The sequence below is a fragment of the Phymastichus coffea genome, unplaced genomic scaffold (assembly GCF_024137745.1).
Source record: "Phymastichus coffea isolate CEN01 unplaced genomic scaffold, Cenicafe_Pcof_1.1 PCOF00126, whole genome shotgun sequence".
Taxonomy (NCBI): Eukaryota; Metazoa; Arthropoda; class Insecta; order Hymenoptera; family Eulophidae; genus Phymastichus; species Phymastichus coffea.
Genome location: NW_026706937.1, coordinates 217884 through 241668, shown reverse-complemented (window position 1 = coordinate 241668; position 23785 = coordinate 217884). Strand labels below are relative to the sequence as shown.

Here is a 23785-nt window from a genome sequence, read left to right as displayed (position 1 = left end):
AAGCGTACGCGGTTTACATTCCTATTTTTTTGATAGATACTCTCGTCGAATATTGTTTTTAATAATCTGAAAATGAGATGAGGAAAATTTTGGATTAACCGACAAGCAAAATCGCCGATAGAGATCACTATTTCAATAGAGTTCATTAGAATAAGTGGAACGGAAGCTCAAGGATATCTGTAATTGCGACGGTATTTTTCTTTTCACTTTTGGGCGCGCCTCATTTAGCCAAAATTCCCACTCTCCATTATCCACGTAGTGGGCACTCGACTGGCACACTCAACTCCATTATACTGCGTAAATCCATGCAAGCTCGACGTGGGGCGCACGAGCGTCAGTCACCGTCGCGAAACAACGCCTATGCTGCCGGGACGTTGATGAACGACGCGCTCGCTCGCTCTTCTGTGCAACTTTATATGGACGCTGGCTCTTTCGCTTATGCAGATTCGCTGTACCAAAGTGAGGCCAACCAACGGAGCAAGAGAGCGACAGAGAAAGAGAGGCGTTTTGATGCCTTTGTTGGCGTTTGAGGGCGCTTGACACTTTTTTAATCCTCTTGTCGGCTGTCATCGAGTTCACTTCGTCTTTTTCTAATTTTTCTCTTTGCGCTCTCTTCTTACTCTGCTATCAGTTTGTCGGCTGTTTTAAGCGCTACTTACCTTGTTCTACGCAAGTTTATTTGCGGCCTTAATCGCTTTATCAAACAATTTTGTTTGCTACGGTCGACCGAGGATAACGAAAATAAAAATTCTAGAAAACACATCATATGAGTTATTGAATGATTGCGCGTTCTATAAACAAACCAATTTTTACGAGTCGTTTAAAATATTGAAATAGTGAGTGCAATGCATTCTAAAAATTAAAAACTGATTTGAATAAACATTATGCAGATAGTGGCGAAAAATAGTATTATTACTAGGAAATCTGAATGTATGTTCGTCTACATTCAAAAACCTTGGAGAATTGTTTTTATCACCCTGGTGGGTGGCAGCCGAGGATTCAAGCACGGAGCTTAATTAAATCCCTGTGAATTTGCATACGACTCTAGAAATCCTTCCGGGCGAAGAAGCTTTTGTAGAGATTCCAGGCAGCTTCTGGCGTTACTCGTGTAAGCAATGTACTCTTTTGCTAGTGAAAATGTATAACAAGCAACGAGAATTCTCAATATACACTTTTTCTACTTAATGCTAAAGTATTTCATTCGCCTGATTGAATATCGTAAGTATGGTTTGGATTAAAAATTTGCACTTACCTCTTATTTTTTGAAAGTTAGATGACATTTAGCGGCGGTCTACTATAATGTAGAAAAGCAACAGAAGATGAAAAACCATAATTTTAGTTTAAATGAAAAATGAATCGATACAATCAAAGATATACGGGATGACCAGAAAAAACAATTTGATTATATTTTTTATTTTGAAATACACTTTATTCGACTTCGGTCAAAAACTACAGTAACAATAAACGCTAGATATGTTTTATTGGAACTGATCTGCAATGAATTTGATGTACGTTTATTGTTGGTAGTTACTTTTATGGTTGAATATGAACGAGAAATGAAAGCTATGTGTAACGATAGTCAATGGCCAAGTACATATGTATTTGTAACGACCAAAGTGCGCCGTGTATTTCATCTTCCTGCGGCGAAATGAATTTTAATGTAAAACTCTTTGCTACGATTCAAAGAAAATAAATTTAAATTGCTTTCGTTGATCTATTCGTTAACCGCAATTATTTACTTTTTTTTTAAATTACCCTCATTTGATTTCTTTTTTCTTTCTTTTATTTCGATTAACTTTATCCCGTACGTCTTCATAAATTTGCTTTCAATTGTTATTATTCATCGCGTAAGATGCTTTGCAAGATGATGACGCTATTTTCTCCTCTCGCTTTGGCTTTGGTTAAGCTATTGCACGATTCCCGTGACAGCAACGTATGCACCTTTTTTCTTTTATTAACTACTCAATTACAGGAAGCAATAATATATACTATGAAAACATAATCGAAAAATGAATAACTAGCGATGTGCTGTCAACGTACGCTTATCGCAGGATTTGACACTTGATATAAAGAGTATTTGAAAAATGTCTAGTGGATGATGTTCCCGTTTTACTGACACACCATCTCAAACTTTAAGAAAATGACGAAGTAGCATCTTTTCTATTCAATTTTCAACTATATATATTCTTTCTTCAAAGCTCTTTCGTGCCCATGACTAAATACCTATCACATAGGTTTTCGGTCTGTCATCTGAAAATGTTTTGTTCTTTTTTTCGGCGGGGAGACATTGCATTTTTTAATACATGTATATTAGCTATGCAGCTCAATAAACTATGTACAATTATTTACAGAGTATGCTTACTACTTTCATAAATCATTCTTTTATGTATTTATAATGCATGTATCACTCACCAATGATGATTTCACTAACACTTGCTTCTTAGTCTTTCTCTCTCTCTCTCTCTCTCTCTCTCTCTCTCTCTCTCTCTCTCTCACTAAAAGTAACACAATTGAAAACTAGCATTTCAGCTGACTGATTGTGAAAAATTTGTTATCGAATCTGAAAAATCGAACTTTCTTGCCCGGACAACGAATCTTTTGGACAAACGAAGATATTGCTTTTAGAACACTGTGCAATTGAAATCACGAACAGAATCGAAGTATAACGCAGGAGACGAGTGGTCGATGATGCCTACAGTCGACAGAGCCAGGACGAGTCGCCACGATCGTCAAGCACCTGTTCAGCGTCGCCCGTCTCACTAATGCCCAGCTCGCCAAGCGACAGAGACTCATCGGTGCTGGCTCAGTAGGGCCGCCAAACATTGTTATCGGGTCTGACCTCTTCCGGCACCCGAACACTGCAGCTTCCATCCGCCAAACCAGCCACTCTGTGATGGTGATGCTGTTGTTGCTGGTCGGTTGCCTCGGCGCTTGGGAACTGCGTGTTATTGTAGAGTTGCGAGTAGAGAATTGTAGGAAATACGCTTGGCGTCGGAAAGTAATTGTTCGTCGAACAATTCTGACTGAACGACTGATCTTGTTCGTGAACTGGACTTTCAGTGGCACTCGAGTCCGTGGATAGAGACCTAGGTGACACGTAATCTTGATACCTTTGGGTCGATGATGGTGTACCTGTACTCGACATTAAACTGCTTAACGGGTCCAGAGGATCGACTTGACCACCAGGTGTCGTTGTGTCTGGAACTACACAATAAACGATATTTTCGTTAGAGTTGTCAGGTTAAGTGGATAAACAAATATCAGAGTCGATCGTTTTCTATATGTTTATTGCTTCTAACATTCCTTGAATAATACGAGGGCTTATTATTTGTAATTCATTGTTTTTATCCAAACAAAAATGCCTCAAAATCTCCGAATGAAATGAAAAGACCGAAATTATTTGAACGACATTCAAATTGTAATTAATAATGTACATTATGTATAAGAACTATAAAAGGGCACCTGTGAAAACCGAACACTAAAAATACAGAAGACCAAAAAATCACTGCTCTATTGAAAATGCGCACTATCGAGATACTTTTTGAAATTATTCCAGTAGAAAATTTCCAGACAGCTTCCGAATTGAAGTTTCATTGGCGATCTACCTCTACACGAAACAGATATTCAAACTAAAATGTCTATAAAAATTGTGAACTCACGCGAGGAAACAGCTGAGAAAGCATCTTGCTGGCTAGCTGCATTGGTGTTGGCATTGGCATTGGCATTAGGAACATTAGTCGGCGTATTGCCCGCCGTGGAATCGGGTGCCGTGGGCGTGTTGCTCATCGTGGCGCTGCCAGCGAAACTCGTCAAAGACGAGCCGGTGTTGGAAGACGCTGTGGGCGGCGGAGGTGGTGGTGCTGGCGGTGGTGCAAATGGCGTCTGCGCTGCGCACGACGACAATGGCCCTGGCAGGTAGCCAGCGTAACCTGCCGTGCTACCGTAACTCCAGGAGTTGCTTGCTGTCAGACTGAACTGCGACATGTCTGTAACACAAGATGTCGGGTTTGTTGTCTCGTCTGATTCGCCATCGCCAACTGCTATATTTTTTTCTTTTGGATGGACGACAAAAGTGATTCGATTGAATTTTTGCGGTTTCTTCCAAGTAGTTTCACGCGCAAGATTTTGTAGCTGTTTGCTGTTCTTGTAGAACTAATCGCTCGATGTACATTTTAAAATTAGTAATAATAGAGTAACCCGCAAAATGTAAAGATTCAATAAGTGCAATCAAATAAAATGGCAATACAACGAATGCCTTCTTTGATAGTTAGAACTTTAACCACCCCACCGAAAAGAGCAAAACTCAGCAACGAAATATCTATCCAGGCCCGTGAAAGTTTGTTGAAAAAAAATTTCGAGTGAGCAAAGTAAGAGTAAAAAAACAACTTTTCGAACGTAAACGAACGAAAACTCGCGCGCTATGGTTGGGTTATATATTCGCGAATACCTCGACTGGCGCAAGAGAGCCCTTTTCAGCGGCTCTATGCGAGTAGGAGGAGCTGACGAAGCTCAACAGTAGCAGCAGCAGAGGGATCTATATATACGTATAGAGTCGACAGGCAGCAGTGGCAGAGAGAGAGAGAGAGAGAGAGAGAGAGAGAGCGAGCAGAGGCGGAAACCGCAAGCCTGTTCAAAGCTAGATTAAATATTATATTAAAGGGGTTGCGCCAGTGAGAGAGATGATGCTGCTGCTTGTGCTCCGAGCGCACAGCAATAGACATCAGCGTTGAAAAGCCAACGCAAAAGTCTGTATGCAAGCTGCTGCCGCTGCTGCTGCTACTGCGAGTATACTGCTCCGTCGGGAGATGACTTCGTTTTGTCTTCAACTCAAAATTATGTACGTATGCTCCTGCGGACATTTTTATTTTCATACTTCTGAATTTGAATTTCCCAATTGAAAATATTACTATTGCTCAATCATTTTAGGCAGCTAATTTTTACAAAGTATTTAAATGTAATTTTTTTATTTTTAAATAACGTCATTGAAATAATTTTTCAATTAAAGATTTACAAAGACGATGAAAAATGAACCAAAAAGTAGTTTAACATCTATGTTCCGCGGCATTCTTCGATATACGTGAAAAAGCTTCAGGAATGTCCCTTATTATAAATTTTCCTGATCCGACGAAAATTCCTGAATATTCATCGTACACAGCAGTACACATTTATCGAACGAGTCTGTGCACGACACCTGGGCATCGAGTAATAAACAAGAGTTAAACGATAAAAAGCCGAAAGACGTGGCAATGGAGAGGGAGAAAAAAATTATCAGCTTTCGAAGTGAAATGAACGAGCAATGTAGAGAAGTATAGAGAATGCGGTAGCTCCCGCAGTATTTAGGGTCACGTCGGGCCTTTTGCCTCGCTTATTTGAGTTGTCCGAAAGAGAAATTTCCCTCAGTCCTTTGATCTTTCATCGTTAACTCGCTCTTGCCTACTCTGTTTCTCTCTCTCTCTCTCTCTCTCTCTCTCTCTCTCTCTCTCTCTTTCTTTTTAAACATCAACGAATGAAACAAATGCGTATGATGAAGGGAAAGTTACCGGTATACTCTAGACCAGAATGTAGAAAATGATCTCTCGTAGCTTTTACTTTTTTTAAGAGAAACATTAACTATCCTTGTGTAATTATGTAGTATAGTCATTGAACCGCCTGACCATACGTAACCATTTCTACTGATTTATTTCCTTCTAATTGAATACGTTGGCTAGACAGATTTCATATACCGCATAATTAAGCCCTTCGTCAAAGGATAACAAGCTCTCTTGAATACAAAAATCAGTTACCAGTTGTATAAAACCAAATCAATAAACTCACTTTGGCAATTACTGGACATAGCGTGGCGAAACGACGACAGCGGATCTCTGGGCTGCAGGGGGTTGGGCAGAGGTTGTAGAGGACTCGGCAGCGACTGCAATGGATCCACCAGGGACGACGGAAAGAACGGCCCGCTACGTTGCGAGGCGAAAGCCAGCGGATGAAACGACTGCTGCCCTGAAAAAGAGGCCAGCACATTGCGATCAACCGCGCGCCTGTTCCTCGGATATATCTCACATTCTGTCAGTGTATATGTGCACGTCGATTGTTCTTTTTTTCACGTCGATAAATTTATTCATCCATTATTGCAGTCCCAGTTATCGCCACTTTTTCGCATATTCGTTGCTTGAATTCAGTTCACTATCACAAAGAACCGATGAAAATCTCAATCACAATTAATTGAATCGAAAAATAAAAAGACGTAAAAAAAGTACATCTGAAGGGAATTAGGCAGCAAGAGGAGATAGAGAGAATGGCAAAGAAAAAGACAAAAATCGAACAAAGGACAGTGATAGCGTTATACGTGTAAAGGGATGACACGTTTTATTTCCCTTCCGTTAGTGGCGGCAACTCAATTAAAGACGTCCCAGTGGCAAAGGACACTTACACCTATACCATTTCATCCCCGGCAGGAAGAGGCGAATTGACAGGGCCAAGAGACAATCAAAGAGAAAGGGGACATAGACGTTGTGCAGCAGTTCGGAATATGAAGAAAAAAAATGACATTTATGACACTTGAATTAACGACAAAATAATATATTTTATGATTTTTGTAACGTGACAACCATCGAACGAATATTATCGAACAACAGTTTAGCATTAATGAATTTTTATGAAACAGAGGTTACTAAACAACGTAATTCGTTGTTCCTATGGTGGTTGCCCTGTGCAAATATATTGCTCGTGTCTAATTATACCCAGATAGCCCAATCACAATAATACAGTGGACATAGCAGCTTGCTAGCGCTTAGCGTCAAGTCGTCGATCGGGAGGATATCTACCAGTGATCAGCATGCAACATATAGACAGACAGACAGACAGACAGACAGACAGACAGTCTCTCTCCTAGATAATCCAATCGCAGCCCTCGGATAATTCTAGCCCGGGGAGCAGCGCTCGAAATTCCCGCCGGTTTGCTGAATAGGGAAGCGTTCTCTAGTTCCCAACTGTACAATGGCCCGTCGATGCATGCGCATGAGGAATACGTTTACAGGCAGTGAGTGACCTATCCAAGTTTAGGCTCGTGAGCTTTATCTAGCGCCCAGTTTCACTCTCTAACGAGATCCAGTTAAACGATCGCTACTCTCTGTCTCGCCTGCGTACCTATATTCTCAAACTCCCCCGTGGCAGTGCAGCTAGCTGACCCCGCAACGATAATGCCCAATTTCCTGCTTTAACTTCTCGGAAGACCGATCCATCCACGGCGCTATACACGTCGTACGTTCCAAATCGATTGTTTCGCTTCGTCTTTCACTTCGCCGAGTTTTCAATTGAATGCAGCTCTCACTTAGTTCCTAGACGCACATGGATGGAATTTCGAGGCTGCGAGTTTCAACTTGCTTTTCACTCAACGAACAATCGAATTGAAATTTCTTTTGGACAGCTTTGAGGAATTCATAGGATAAGTATCGCGCAATTTTTCTGGCGACATCCAAGCGCACATCGAGCGACAATTCCCGTATAATCAGTCAGCGAGTTCTACAACGTCGCACCCATTTGAAATCTTAACCGACGCGAGCGGCTACATATACATCCGCATCGTAAACAGGCGAGAAGATTATGGGGTTAAAGTAGCGTGGAAAATCGTCGGCTGAGCGCGTCACGATTGCGCCAGATCCGCGAATGAATTGCTGGGCTCTCTTGCTCTCTCTCACTCTCTCCCTCTCTTTGGCAGTGCTACTTGTACGCGCCCACACGCAGCGAGGGAACTTGATAAATTAATAAATTAGAGCTTTCAAGCCCTCGAATTTATCACGCGAGACCCTCGATGTATTGTACTCTGTCTCTCTCTCTCTCTCTCACTCCTCTCTCTCTCTCTCTCTCTCTCTCTCTCTCTCTCTCTCTCTATCTCTCGCTAGCGCGCCAGCGTGTATATCCTACGTGAGTGATATACCGAGTGAAATAAGTTTCGCATAAATTCGCTCTCTACGGACTTGGCTTCTTTTACAATATTTCCTGGAAATCATTTTCAAAATAAAATACTTGGTAACTGATTATCTGTAGTGCATTTTCTGCAGTGCATTAACTAATCTCTGATAACTATCACGCGAATACCTTTGAACCCAATTCTAAAGTTACAAGCACAACTGCATCGGAATACAAAAACAATACATCGACAGTATCGTATGTTATTCATTTAGGGTGCTTTTATATTTATTTGTCTCATTGACATTTGATTACATTCATATTTGAAAGCAATAATGTTATACTGGAAAGCAAAGCAACATTTGCTTCAGTTTCGAAAAGCTCAATTTATTGAATTCATAGACGCGATAAATTATATTGTGATAATAAAATAATCATCTTTATCGTATAACTAGTAATCTACCATAAATTTTCTGATATAAAAGTATTTTATTTTATGAAATAATATAAATATAACAAAATGGAATTTTATTTTCATTGAAGAGCATTTATAGCATGTTCATGAAAAGAACAAATTTCGTAAAAATTTCTTTTCTCTAAAATGAACAATCCTTTGAGTGCGATCGCACAATTTTGATCATAAAATTAACGCTATTTTGATATTCACTGAAAATTCATGCAAGTAATCTAGCTGAAATAAGCAAAATTTTTAAACGTAAAAATTCTTGGGATTCGCAATACGAATTCTCATAGTAAGGTTGATGGCATCGAAGGCCACGAGCGAGATAAGCAGATGCCGAAACTGAAGCGCAGCGTTCGGCATTCGGACTTGGCGTGGGGTGGATCTGTAGAAGACTATCCTACCCTCTTCAATCAATTTCCTTGGCCAGGGCAGTAACGCGTGCACGCGCGCACGCGCGAGAGAGAGAGAGGAAGATGGTTAAAGGGTTGGCCCCCGACTCGTGTGTAATGAATTGCTTGTTTAATTAATTACGGCTGCCTTCCGCCAAGAGAACTGGAATACGAAAGACACATCCATCGTCGCGTCGAAGATACCAGTAGATAGAGCCGTACGGGATTGCTCGCCCGAATTTCGCAAACGATTTAGTGATACTGGCAAGTTAAATTTTATCACGACTTACGGTTTGAAAATCAAGAGGATTTGTTATCATTCAATATACCGGTCGTTATACTTCAAATATCAACTATGTAGCCAATTTATAGTTCTTGCACGATAAATGAATTACTTTCGAATTGGACATCAGGATCAAGTGGCACCAGTACACAATTCACACTTAGCTTTCACGGTGAATCGACGGTGAAAATAAGACAAGCAACTTTAATTGCATCAACTTGAACGGTATGTCGTGCCATTTGTATATTGTGCGCGCAAGTAAAGTTATGAATTCACCCAAGATGAAAAGGCAAGTGCACGGCATCCACCGTGCGAGTACCGCGTTAATCGCAGAAGTAATAATGCTCCCAAGAATAACAACTGCCCAACAATAACACATTAGCACGCGAGGCGCACTACACACACACACACACACACACACACACAGACGGATGTGAATTGCGAAGTCGTGCATTATACAGAAATGGAAGGCGCGGGCGTTTAGTCGGAGAGTTGCAGGGCGAAGAGGGGGGGGGGGGGGGGGACTCGCAATTAAGGGCAAAAGGAGGCTAAACTCGACGACAAAGACGCCGAGGCAAGGTTCCTTGGTCTCTCCCTCTTTGTCAATGCTCGGAGCGCTCGCGCGCCAACACAGCTTATAAATAATGGCGATCGTCGCGGCGGCGCGCAAGTTTCGCCCGGCAAGGGTTCGCGGCTTTATAACCGCATGCGTGAGGCATTGCTGCCCGGCAAACACGGCGCGACGCATTTGTTGCTCTTGCTCGCTAAACTTCGTCTTATTCGCGTCCGATGGCTTGCGTCCAAATCGAACATTCGGCATATTGATGGCACACGGCCTAAACACTGACCGATATGTGAGAGACATCGTATAATACGAGCATGTGAATTCATCATTACAACTCCGTGATTCGCATGCTCGTTGAGATGCGTCGATCAATATGGGGTTTGAAGTAATAAAGAAAAAGTCAATAATGCTTACAGTGATACTCACTGGTCTTGGATCGGGGCTCGCGTGGCCCGTCTACCGTCACCTTAATGGCTTTGGCGTAGGTGGCAACTTGAGGTGGCGTCGTCGATAATGTTATCGTCAGTGTGAAGCTTTTACCTGGAAAAAGAAGGAAATGTCTCTGATGTCGAGTATTGCCGAAAACTAAATGAAAACCATTACGTTGATCGAGTTGAATCGAAGTTTTCTTTTTATTTCTTCATTCAATGTTGATGATTTCGTTTGATTCACGATCGCATGTCAACTCAATGCGTCCAACTAAGCGAATTCGCTTTTCAAGCTTTACGAAGAGGCGTCAGCATTAATGTATTTCTTTCAACATTAAAATTGAACTTGATTAGTTAGCAAAGTAATTGACTGCGTAAAAAACACATTCTCGATAATAGCGTAAAATGATTGAAGTCATTACATGGCAAGCTTACTCGAATAAATGGAATAAGATGTAGTTCTTAATAAAACAATGAACAATGAGATTTTGAAAAGGAAGAGAAGCAATTTCGACCGAAGGGCAAAAGAAAGATGCATTTCGGTTGAGCTTCAAAATGCTCACACGCAATCTTGTTGGTGCGTCCCAACATGATACAATATTTTGCTGTAACGTTTACAACATACTTTATGGTTACATGGCAATTAATTAATTCAGCATGTATATTTTCTACGGCGTGCTCCGTCCCCCTCTCGGAATAATGTATTAGCGTGTATTAACCATGGCGATGCGAAAATCGCTCCCGCGCAAATAAGCTCCCGCGCGGCCCACTAAAAGCCCTCTCATAAATCGGAAACAAAAAGAAAGTGCGACCACGCGGCGCGCCGTTGCAGCCTTGGTTGGAGCGCGCCGCGATGTATCGCGAATCGGATAAAAAACAAATACCGGCATGATGGAGACCCCCTCCGTATGGTTTCCAAATTTCCGCTAAACAACGTTGCCTATGCCGGCACCGCGCCTGGCCAGCGGAGAGCTTTTTATCATAATAAAAGGGTAGAGCTCGCCGGCCGCCGCTCGTCGCCGGACAGATTGTTCGCAGCTGCTGGCCACTACTACGCATATTTCTGCTGCAGTCTCTCGATACATTACCCGTGCGGACTAACTCGTTTAACGGACTTTCCGCGCTGATAACCACGTTTGCAAACTTTCACCGCGCCGTGCGCCCGACTATACCGGGGTCGCGATCTAGGTGTACTTGGCGCTGAATATCTTGCGGATGGCCATCATTTTCGCGAGGCCCTTCGGAAACGCATCATCTACGCCCTGCTCTGTAGGCGTCACAATTTTTTTCCAGCTCGGGGCCTTTTAATTTCAATTTTACAATGCGATTTCATTTTATTGTTTCGCTTATTATTTGATGCAGTGCGTAAGTCGATATTGTCATGTGCTCTGTATGTTGTTATTACTTCGCAGACTATATATTTTGACATAGTAACAAAATTCATCTCAAAATTCAAAAGAGAAAATCTGATGATTGTTCGTAAAAATATAGTAGATTTTACGTTAATGTCGCTTGTTATAGGCAAACTTATACCCCCGGCAAGTCTGCTTATTTTTGGCATTTCGTAAATCGGTATTTCTCGACTACCAGCTAGTGCAATCAGTTGTATACTACTATTTACACACAAAATATAAAACGTTGTTATCGCATTTTAGATAAAAGATAACATAACAATACCTTTTATTAAATTATCTTGCAAGGTCTTTTCTTGGTATTGCTTTATTGTTGCAACGACATTTTCCTGATGCACTTGTTTTTAACAAGTCCCACGGTGAATGAAAAAAAAAATTTCCTCAACTGCTAAAGTTTTGTCTTACGCTGTTTCTTCCATTTCGAGTATAAATCGTTCCTTCAGACAGTTGAACAAGACTCAATAAAAATACCAACAGAAATGCAAAGTAATTCATTCTGTATTTTGAAATGTACCCGACTAATGGAACACATCGACTATAGATCTATTTGCACGATCGTATTGAAATCGTATTTAAAGCATTTTGTCAGCGTATAGCGAAATCACTATATGTTCTGCAATGACATGGAACTATTACACGAGACTATACATGATATTTAAAATCACATTAAGACGAGGAAATAATACTTTCTATAAAATAGAAAAACACAATGCAATATATGATTATTGAACAGAATATATTTAATTATATTTATCGTGAATACAGAAAATTGCCTGTTTAATTGTAAGCAATAAGCAACAAGAAAACATGAAAAATCAATGAACAAATTTGTAGATTAGTATAATTTAATCATGACTTCGTTTATTTCTCGATATTATCAATTCAACGCAACAAGTCATTTACTTCCACTTATTTTTTTATCTTACGTATTTTTTTTTTTCATTATCACTATAAAAATAAAAATACACTGACTAAAGATTAATTGCATTCGAGATCATTTACTTGTTTTGAATACAAACGAGCAGGGAAACATTTTTTCGCCAAGTTTTCCTTGTGCAGTAGTTTCTTTCTTAACATAACTGTAATTTCAGAATAAATGATTACATTATTATAATGTATATTACGGTCTAAATTGACAGATAGGCCCATCTTATTATATTATTATGAAATTTTGTAGAGTTTATTGATAAAGTGTTGCACAATTTCTATTAACTTTGCTATTAAAACATTAATATATGAGAAAAAGTTGACGCGAAAAAAGCAGTGGTAGCCAAAGAAACATTGAAAAATGTTTACACAGTATAAAAAACAAGGTTGAACGATTGAGCGCAAAATATTTTTTTGATTACAAAGAAAATTGGAATGTGTATTTTTATCAATTATTTCCTCCTACAATGGTTTCCTCTAACGTACTGCATGCATCATGCACAACTCGGATGAATGATCAATGCCATTACGCAGCATAATAAGGTCGCGATATGCTGATTAGTTGCTTTAAATACTGCGAGTGTGCACGCAGGTCCACAGTCGATACGTGCCATTAGTCCAGTACTATTCGAAATACAAAATGAAATACTTCGCTTTTCTGTTGGTTCTTGTACTGAGCCTTCTTCAATTGTCTCAAGCAATGATTTGTGCTCGAGATGGCAGAAGCGGTGGACTTCAAAACTTTAGCAGTCGAGCAGCCATGAACGCCGAAAACAGACGAGGAGGCAGTAAGTTTTGTCTTTTTATTCATAATTTGCATTAACGCAATAGTACAAATTCAAATCTTGAACATTCTGTTAAAGGATACACTTTCCTTCACAATGGGGCCTGTTAAGAACAAGTGCTTCGAATTTTGCCTTAATTACAAAATGGTAATTACGACAGCCGTGTAACTATACACATTAATAAAAATTCTTAACATATATCAATCGTTATTTTTTTCATTCAACGCTCAATTGAAATTTATATTATAAATGATAATGTATGACTTACACTGTAATTCGTATACAACTTATCGATTGAATGGGACCAGGCATGCATACTTCTTCAATATTTATGCTTAACTCAATCAACCAGCACTCGATTACAATAACGATACAATATCGAAAAACAGTTTGAAACATATCGCTTGATCATTTTTCATCTTATGGTTTTCCATCGATGCACTGAAAATTTCTATAGAAATTAATAATTATAAGGTAATGTTTATTTGAGCACATCGATAATGAAATCTAAACTCCAAAACACTACAATAAACATCACTACAAAAGTCCATAACATAGAAGAAAATCGATGAGTAGTGCTAAAATCAAAGGTGCAGCCAAGATAAGGGCATATCAGAAATAATAACGGCACGGGTGTCAAAGCGGTGGCCACAGGGTGGTTCGCCACGCGAGATTCCTCGCCGCTGCACTTTACCAACCGGCAGTCACGCTATTCTGGCGCTATACTACTTTTCGTATATATACATTCTGCCGGCGACGACGTCAGCCAACTTATATATCTGCCGCCGCGCGGCTGCCAAGCTTGCCGCCTGTGTTTACGCTTCGTTTGGTTGGCGTGGCGAGTTTATGGTATGTTCAGATACACACGGGCTTTTGTTTTTCATGAAGATTGAGACATTTCTTCGGCTTCGACGTAGCGTACACTGCTAAAAAAATTAAGTTTGTACCGAAAGACGTAGGTTCGAAAAGCAAAAATGCAGATTTTAGAGCCGCTGAATGGTTATAAAATTCACAGTATAGTAAGCAAATTCAGGAAGCACGTGGCGCGAATATTGGAAGCATTGAAAACGCGAACGAAAAGGCACGTCGAAGCAGGCGGTACGCCCGACTTTTAATGGCAATCCCTCGCGACTGGTACCGAGGCTGATACTATGCGTGCACTAACTTTCATGTGCTCACGTCAACGACGCCAGAGTGCTCGTATACATATTTAGAGTCAATCTTGCAAATTGAATATGTATAAAGAACGTGAAAAAAACGTGAAAGTTGTTGATCGATTTATATATGCAGAGTCACGTACCGTGAGAGTGTACTTGTATTCCCACGCAGCTGATTATAAGCTCATTGATTTTCGGTCTGAGAATGACGCTTCTACCGCCAAGGTATGCTTTCATCCTACGGTTTCTATGTAAAAGCACTCGTCTGATTTATGAATTATAAGTTCGTTTGAGTAATAAAACATGTCGCCTTGTTTATATTTTCTGTTATAATGGAATGCTCAACTTGAAGCTATCCTGCTCTAAATGTCAATAATACCAGGCATCATTATGATCATTTCACATTCACTTAAATGCAATGAAATGAAATTGAGAAAGGTCACTTTAAAATGACAGATATATAATAACAACTGAATTGATCTGAGCCCGATATTTGTCGGTGCGGACGGCGTCCGTCAAGCGAACGTTAAACTTTTAATAAATCCGCGCGGTGAAAATCGCTTCATTTGCAACGTAAAAGTTGCATCGAAAAAAGCAACAAAAGCGGCGCCAGCAAAATCGGCATCCGAAACGCGCGTAGCGCCTTAACACATCGCCGATCGAACAGCCGGACGAGCATAGTCAGACGGCAAACAAACAAAACTGAGCGCGGTGCAGTGTCGGCGCTAATGAGCCTCGGCGCGCCTGGCCTATTGATCAATATCAATTCCGAGCGATTATGATATATTGGATTATAGCGCAGAGAGGCGGACGGGCGCGCGTGTTAGATTTTTTCTTGGATCGCACTCTCTGTAGCGTGAAATCGATTCGGAGGGCGCGAGAGGTGGAGAGGCTCTAGGGCTCGCCTGGGACGAGCGCTAAAGTCCGCTTTTAACGGCGGTCCGCCAGCGCGTTAAGCTCATTACGCATGAGAATTGTTGCCGCTCCAAATGGAAATTCGAGTCACGATTTTCTCTCTCTCTCTCTCTCTCTCTCTCTCTCTCTCTCTCTCTCTCGCTATGTCTATGTCGATGTATATGCCATATGTGTGTGGGTGAATGTGCTGCGCGACGGCTAGAAAATTATGTTAAGCATCCGCCGTTAGACGACTACTAGTTTACACGACGTTTTTACGGTGACTTCGCTTGATTTACCTTGGACGACTGCAATGTTTGTTTTGTTACTTCTATCGTAGTGCAGTGTAACGATTATCTTGCATCTTCGCTTGTCTTCTATGCAAACAAATAAAATCATAATAAAATTACGATGTTGAGTTTATTTACAGTCCGCACAGACACATTTTATAATTGAATTTTTGTTCACAACAATTAAAGATGTTTTCCAGGATAAAAGCAATATTTCATTATTTCAGTGAGGAAATGCACTTTCCATTTACACGTGACACCACATCATTTGCCCTAGCTTACTATAAATGAACGAGAGTTTGCGTCGGAAGACTACAAAGATTAAATCTGATACCTTACAAGGAGATGCAACGCTGATGGGATCGCTATTATACCATAGCGTAAGAGCGTCGAAGGAAGATGGGTTTTGAGATGAAGGCGTAAGGATGTGGTTTACGTTGGATATTTGTCATCTAGATGATACTATCGAGGCGATGAAACGATCGAGAGCCACGATTTATATGATTCTGTTAACACACACAGATGAACAATACACTGACATACGCAGAGACGCACGAAGCAAAATGTAAGATTTCAAAATGCATATCTCAACTTCTATGGAATTTAAGATACAACTGATTCTCGTTCACTCTGTATAATATAGTGTAATCACTGTTGAATCCTATTACATCCACTGTTAAACCAATTTTTTCAGACTAATTAAGATAATCAGATTCACGGTATTCGAAATCGGCCTAGACCGTCGGAATTCTACAGAGCGAAGACTCCTTCGTTCGCAGCTTTGCCGAAAGCATTGGCGGTCGTGAATGTTAAGTCTAAGGGAAAGACCTGTTTTCCTAGAGCGGAGCACGTCGAGTGTCAGTCATTTGTCTGGGATTAGCTCTCAATTGTCTTCGCTAGAGGGGTGCGGAATTAACATAAGATCGGATGAAGGATGCGCAACGAAGAGAGAGAGCCTAAGGCAGATAATGCGAGCTTGTTAATGATTATCAGTGTTGAGTTGAAAAAGAAAAAATACAATTGATTATGTTGAATCCATTGGTTCGGTTACGTTTACAGTGGCATCGACATTTTAATAATTATATTATCCATATATGAGGTATAGAGGGCACTCGAAATCAGTATCAAATACTTTAAAGCAATTTGTATAAAACGTAGTGTGTCAACTTAAAATCTATGGATTAATGAATTAACGGTACGAACGATAAGGTTTATAAGTCAGATGCAGAAAAAACAGACTGCTGCACTGCTAACCTTTGACATTTTGATAGAACGGTGGTGTACTTAACATCGGTATACGAATATAACTGTGTAAGTGTAAAAACCCAAAAGTACTTCAATCAACAATCACTTGAGGGTAGATCCTATCAAAAGAGATGGTCGCTCTCATCCGGCAAGCACACCTCACGCCCCTTTATGGTACAACTCAAAATAATTCAGATCTGGCCAAGTTCGTTTAATGGGACAAGGTTTCATCAGCGTGAGCAGGCTGAAATTCCCGTGCTAATAACGTTAATTAAACCGGCGGTAACCTCAATTAATATCATAGCCTCTGAAGCAAGTAGCAAGTTCCTTTTCTTTGCTCCACCTCTCGACGGTGCACGCAGTCTTCTTCACCCTCATTTTCATCCCGCTTCTGCTCGCGGAATTAATAAGAGCCTTTTGAGATGAAGATGTTGTGATGCTTATCCATGTTTAGAGAGTACATTTTTCAGTTATTTCCGTTAAGAAATTTCTTAGTTATTATCATTATTCTAGAATTTATCACGCTACTTTAAAATGACTGTCGCATTTTAAATAAGCCGACATTTCACCATGATAAATATTTGGTTGACCAATCAGAAATATTCGAATATTTTAAGTTAGCTTAAAAAATGTAAGAGTAAAGAAATAATTAGATAATTATCACTGGTAAACATTTGAAGAGTAAAAATAAGAAAGCCCCCAAGCGAAAAATTGGCTCAATAAAATCCAACAAATCAATTGATTGCGAAGAAAGCCGAGCTGTGAGTGTAAACGAGGCAAAAGCTTACTAGGTGGGGCGAAAGAAGCCGGTAGTTCTCCGAGGTCGAGGTTTTAGGGAGGCAGAAGTGAAGGCGTGCGGACAAATAAAAGCCATTACCCAAACTCCCTCGAGGTTCCCCGCGAAGGCGTCGCCTGGAATTTCTCGCTCCTCAAGAGAGAAATACCCTCCGCGACGCGCGACTTTCACCGGCGCGGCAGTGGCCGGAAAAATAAGAGGCGAGCCGACCTCAAGAGTCATCCGCGATCTACCCCAAACTTGCAAAAGGGTGCTTGCTCCCTTCCCCGCTTCCTTGGCGAGGCAAGTTTTCGTGAATGAATCCATGTCGCGCAAGCAACCCGAAGGCTGTTAACGCTTCTCTCTCTCTCTTTCTTGGCTTTTATGACCTCTCATTATTTTCCTTCAATTAGGTAAACTGAGAGCACGGGGTTAGCCCGACGAATTTTCGTTTTAATTGGTACGATTAAGAGGCTTTTAACGCAATTATGTGTCTGTTGTGTGGTCGATTCGATATGAAAACTATTTAACGCGCCAACCGCGAGAATAATCGTGTAAAATATTTAAAGTATGGACGTACCTCTGCCGCTTCTGCCGACGAACCTTAAATCATTAAATTTTGCGACTTGATTCTTCATGAACGCCGTGGAGTTTCGAAGCTCGGCACAGCAATTTTCATCGTTGCCCGCTCGGACTGTGACGGCCGTGCCGTCGACAATGTCGCCCAACGACACCACTCGAAATCCATGCGGCAGAGTCTTGTTGGAGCGCCAATGCGTTGGAAGGACTGTACAAACGAGGTGTGGAGAGCCTGCGACAAATACGCTCTAGTTGGATCGCACCGATCACCTTTCCTTCCGCTATGCCAACAGTATTAGCGATTCGATATACTCACCCGTCCTGACAAGCTCGCCAGGATGCTCAGTCATGTAGTCGCCGAGCGTCCTCTCGGCAAAGATATCACTGGTCATCTTGGTGTAAGCGTCGGCGAGCGGCGACACGCCGCTCTCGGGGGAGGCCGCATTGCCGGGTGCCGTGGAGGCCGAGGTGAGCTGCATTCTGTTGCCGCTGTTGTTGGACTGTTGCGGCTGAGCTGTGGCTGCCGACACGTTATTGCTGCCCTCGGCCGTGGCGTTGCTGCCCCCGAGCTCGCCGACGACCGAGGCTGGCAGGTTCGCCGGTCTCGTCGTGGTGGGGTTGGCTGCGGCCGCGTGCGGCACGTTTACCCCGAGGCCGGCGCCCCCGTTGCACCGGCCGAATATATCCATAGACCGGACCCACCTACCGGGGCCCTCTGAACTCTTCACCAGCGCTCCTCCTGTCTGCCTACCTTCAACGACATTCCGACCGACCTTTTTATTGCTCTCGCTCTCACTTATCTACTCTTCGAATTTGACAGGTGGCGAACGATCAGTGGACGCTTTCGATTTTTGCTGCTCAGGTTTCTCAACGATCACGAGCTTTCCTCGCGCATGCTGCTTGTATTATTTTTCATGCATTAAATCTCTGTTGCTTTAATCATGGGTTACTTGTCGTTGCGAGGCGCTGTTTTCTTTTTCCACTTATTCATCGTAAAGTAATAATCTGATTTTCCGACCGATTTTCAAATATTTCGCTGTTCTTGGTCCATTTTTCGTTAATCTGAAAAAAGAAAATATAAGTTTATAAATTTATATGTTCCACGGATTTTTTGCGATATTGACTTTGGAGAGTAAATCAATTGGCTTGATTAGAAACTATACGATAATGTATTGTAAAACTTAGACGACCAGAGGAGAAACCTCTTTTTATAGCAATCTTACTTTGATGGAACCAATGAAAATCAGTAAAGATAAAATATAATAGGTAACTTATCCAAAAAGTTAATCAGAAGATCAAGGTTCCTTCGTCATTTCACTTACTGATATTACAGAAAATCTGTAAAATACTTAGATCTAACATATCTGCATTGTTTCTAAATTTCACAATATTATATTTAATGCGTACAACGTAATTTTGTTGCTGTAATGGAAACGCTTGCTCGCTTTATTTTCATGAAACGGTTCAAATCTCAATTATCGGCACAAATCAACGAAAAATATTGCTCTTTGAAAGGACAATTAAAAAGATCCCAAACAAGGCAGTGCGGGAAGAATAAGCTTTCGAAAACAAGACGCGCCAACAAAAGAAAGATACATCTCTTCAAAAAGCTCACACGCACGAGGCGCAGACAACCCTTCGAAAAGCCGCTTGAAAAGGGAGGCGTTTAAAAGTTAAAACGGTACAACTAGATAATTAAATTCAAAGTATATCCATGGGTAAAGAAAGGCAGAGAGAGAGAGAGAGAGATATCCCTCGTCATCGTGGCCGACGGCAGGCACCCTCGACGTCGTTCGTCGTATAATTCGATTCGTTTAACGAAGCACCCGCGGAAAAGCCTTTATGTCGCGAGAAGCAACGACTATCTCGTAACCGCCTTTCGGCCCCTATCTCTTTTCTCTACTTCAGAATATCTACCTCGATACATAATGCTTTAACCCCCTATGGCCCGCACATCCAGCTCGCGCGAAATTCCTTTCAAGTCCGCTTCCTTTTTACTACGAAATTTACTGATAAGTTTGCGACCAAATACATTTTTGAAGCTGCTTTCTGCTACGTAAGTGTCAACAATTTCATTCATTTTATTTATGATTGGGAGTCCTTTTGCGTCAATCGTAATTGTCTAAATAAAAAATTTGTAAGTACGTATGACGTCATTCTCGTAGTCTTGCTCAACAGGATAATAATAAAAAATGCACAATCTTGTATTCAACATAGAAATGAACTTGACTATCGATTGCATCAATTCCAATTTACCAGTTAAACTGCAATAACTAATCTTCTATTAGTTGGCTGGCGTATAATTAAATCCTTATTGAACATTGATACCAATTCGGAATCATTATATTAATACTGTCGCACAAGTTCATTTACCTTTAATTGATTCAAATACATATCTTTACATCGCATTGTTTAATACATTCAAAGAGCAAAGTTGTTTGTGCTAAATATTAATCGAAATTGTTTTATAACCAAACGACAAGAAATGAAACAAATATTTTCAGGAATAAGCACGTTTTTTCTTTCAAGTGCAATTCGAAAAATATCACTCCTGGAAAATGTATTAAAATCTGATTTTTCTTCCGTTTTCATCGAGGTATTATTTCATCAATGATTTAATACCTTGAAACATTTGAACCATAACCCATTAACTAATGCCATAACGAATCTGAATTATATACATCAAGAAGTTTTCTACGTTTTCAAGTTTTGAAGTCGTTGTTAAAGATACTCAAACTAGACGAGAATTGAAATTTTAAAGCAAGTAGATAGACAATACAACATGATTTGAATTTATTGATTTTAAAACGTTTTCACAAGATCAAAGTGGTGCAATGTTAAAATATTCATTACAGTAGAAACTATAACAACTACACTATTCGCCCTCGTACCAGCACTCGCAGCGAAATAAGCCAATCAATTTGTAACAGCAGCAGTAGAGCCAACCCATTACCAAATACTCCATCCACCACTTTCGTCCTCGATAGAGCTCGTTTTTTGTCGACCCCCTCTCTCATTTTTTTTTTTCGACAGTCGCGCGCGCGGACCGCGTTGTCGCGTGACGTCAGCGTTCATTCAGTAATTTTTGCGAGGGCACACGTCGAGGGGGGGAGGGAAGCAGTGACACAAGACCTGCCATCAGCTATGCAGCACTGTGAACGAAAGGTGGGAGGAAAAAATAGGGGAAAGAACGACGACGGGACGTATAAACGCGCCCCCACCTACACGCACCAAACGAACGACGGGGGACATGCCAACGTATTCGCACGTGGTCCTACGTTCTGATGCTACTGTTGCTGCTACCGACTGCCCGACGGATCGCTCGTCAGCGCTAAGACAATCTTGATTCACTTTTCGCTTTTTTTGGCTTTCCGGTGAGACTTGCTCGCATTTTAGATTCGTAGTAGATAACATTATTGGATAATTGATATAACTTTGTTCGATAATTTATCGACGAAATTTCACCTAAATTCGAAATGCAGCGTGTCATTTTGATTTTTACATTTCACCGATCCTTTTCGTGTCAGTTTTAGTGAAAAAACTTTAGATTTAACAAATTTGAATATCACGCGATGAAATATCAGTGTTTCGTGAGGCATTTCAAGTACTTTTCGATGATGAAACTTTGAAAAGTATCGCGAATCTAATCCTTCTAAACCGTGAAAAATTTTCGTCTTCTTGAGAATACAACAGTTGGAGATCAATAAACAAGCAGAAGGATACACGAAACATTAATAATACCGCAATTTAAAAAATTAGATAAAGTGTTGTTTGAATTATTGTATATAGTATTTCGCCAAGTCAGTTAAAAAATTCAACAAAGGCAATGACTTTACAAACTTTTTTCGCTCTTTTCCGTTGAAATATAATATTATTACATATACTCGATTTCAAAATAGCTTTAAGCTCAAAAAAGCTTTTAGCGACTAATAAAATTTTTTAAATAAAGTTAACAAACTTGAATGTAAACTTTTGCCAACATAAAATCTTCATTTCTAATATTTTGTCACGAGTATTTTGCTGAAATTTGAACGACAAGTTAGCCGAATGGATTTGGGTTCCATCAAATTGCACATAATTGAGCAATTATAGCATCGATGAGTAATTCCAATGCGCGTTCGGACCGTGTTAACTTTTCGGCGAGTTTTTATATTTGACGTTCCAGCGACGGCCTTGAGATGCCCGCCTAACTTTGCATTCAAATCTCTTGCAAGTTTGCTTCTTCTTCTTACTCTCAAGGAAATCAGGTAGACTATTAAGTAAAGCCACTGTTTGCATCGGAAAATTCTCTAAAATTCAAAAAACCAGGACAAACCTATTCTCATGGCGAAGCGACTATCAATGACGATCAACTCGGATATTAACAAGTCTTCACTAATTACGACAAAAGTTCTAGTTTTATCAATAATGACTTGGAAAGCCGGACAACGACAGCACTAAAACTTGGCCAAATAAATACCAAATCACATCTTTAGAAGCAAAATAGCACTTACAACATCAATCAATCGCTTTCATCACACAAAAGTGCAAATCCATTCGCGAAAGATGACCGTGTACAAAAAGGAAAAAATGAAGCAATCCCCAGTCATTTGTCGTAAACGCACACTTTGTTTATAGATATGAAGGAAAACTCTTAATACACTGCATGACACAACAAACGTAGAGTTCTCTCTCTAAACGCGACGCTAACTCTAATTCCGAACGATACGTGTGAGGCAAGAGCCGTTGACGCACTGGTCCATGCCTCTACACATGCAGCGTGAGCCGCTGCCGCCACCACCGCCACCGCATCATCCCTTGCCCCTCATCCCCCTTTCCTCCTCTCGATTCTCTTTCCCCTCTGGTTTACCCCTTCTTCTCTTTCTCACTCTCTCTCTCTCTCTTTCTCTCTCGCGCGCACGCTCTATTTCCGTGTCTCGCCTCCTCTCGCTTTTTCGGACCGTGGTTTGGTTCCTCGTCCGGTCAGTGTGGTAGTCCGTCCTCCCTCCACGCACATACACGCCCGTACACCTTTTATCCCCCTACAAACTCTGCGGTGACCTCGCGTGCCTCGCAAGCTCCGAGCTTTTACCTCCGCCTCCTTCTTCTTTGTCTCATTCCAACGCCACCAAAGTAGAAAGGAGTACGTCTTTTCTCGCGACGCGGCCGCTCGTTTTTCCTTTTTTTCACAGCGACGCTTTTTAATTAGAGCCACGAGAGACACGAGAGACGTATTTTGAAGTTACAAAGACAATAAAAGGCGGCAAATGAAAAATGTTGAAATTAATTTTAACGTATTTTAAATAACTTTAGTTGTGTAGATATTATAGGTCAATTTTTGTTTATTTCGTTTATTTAAAAACTTCTTGTATGTTTTTAGATTAAACAAATTATTTATGCCGAATTGTTCATCAATAGAATGCAAAGTTAACAAATGAGCACTAAACCACTTTTGTGCTAGATTATATTTTAGTGTCTCTAGAATAGACCGATAAAAACAGTGCGAATGGTCGATGATAAACAAAGACTGTATTGGTGCTTCAATTGGACAATCGAGATATTACTTTTTGAAGAATATAGATACAACTCGAAAGAAAAAAAAACATTCATATGCTCATTGAATTAAAAGCTACCTCACTGTTCTTTTCAAAGCAGATACATACGTTACTTCTGACGATACCTTCAATAAGCTTAATAAACCTTTGAGCGAGCATG

General features: G+C 40.6%; 1 protein-coding gene and 1 long non-coding RNA gene across 4 annotated transcripts; one reads left to right on the top strand and one right to left on the bottom strand.

Moving 5' to 3' along the window:
- Nucleotides 1–1442: 1442 nt before the first annotated feature.
- Nucleotides 1443–22806, bottom strand: LOC131671447 (runt-related transcription factor 1-like). 3 transcript variants are annotated; one of them, XM_058947860.1, is made up of 7 exons: nt 22585–22806; nt 18408–19153; nt 18093–18323; nt 10014–10139; nt 5815–5991; nt 3660–3986; nt 1443–3204 (listed from the first exon to the last, which is right to left on the bottom strand). In XM_058947860.1, the coding sequence occupies exons 2-7, from the start codon at nt 18778–18780 to the stop codon at nt 2804–2806; spliced, it is 1635 nt and encodes a 544-aa protein (XP_058803843.1). In that variant the 5' UTR covers nt 18781–19153; nt 22585–22806; the 3' UTR covers nt 1443–2803. The 3 variants fall into 3 exon arrangements, with proteins under 3 accessions (XP_058803843.1, XP_058803845.1, XP_058803844.1); XM_058947862.1 differs by having other exon boundaries at nt 10026–10139; XM_058947861.1 differs by lacking the exon at nt 22585–22806 and adding an exon at nt 22407–22428.
- On the top strand, nt 12945–13349 carry LOC131671448 (uncharacterized). The gene is made up of 2 exons (XR_009302542.1): nt 12945–13154; nt 13230–13349. It is a non-coding gene; the product is annotated as an uncharacterized LOC131671448 (long non-coding RNA).
- Nucleotides 22807–23785: the final 979 nt, after the last annotated feature.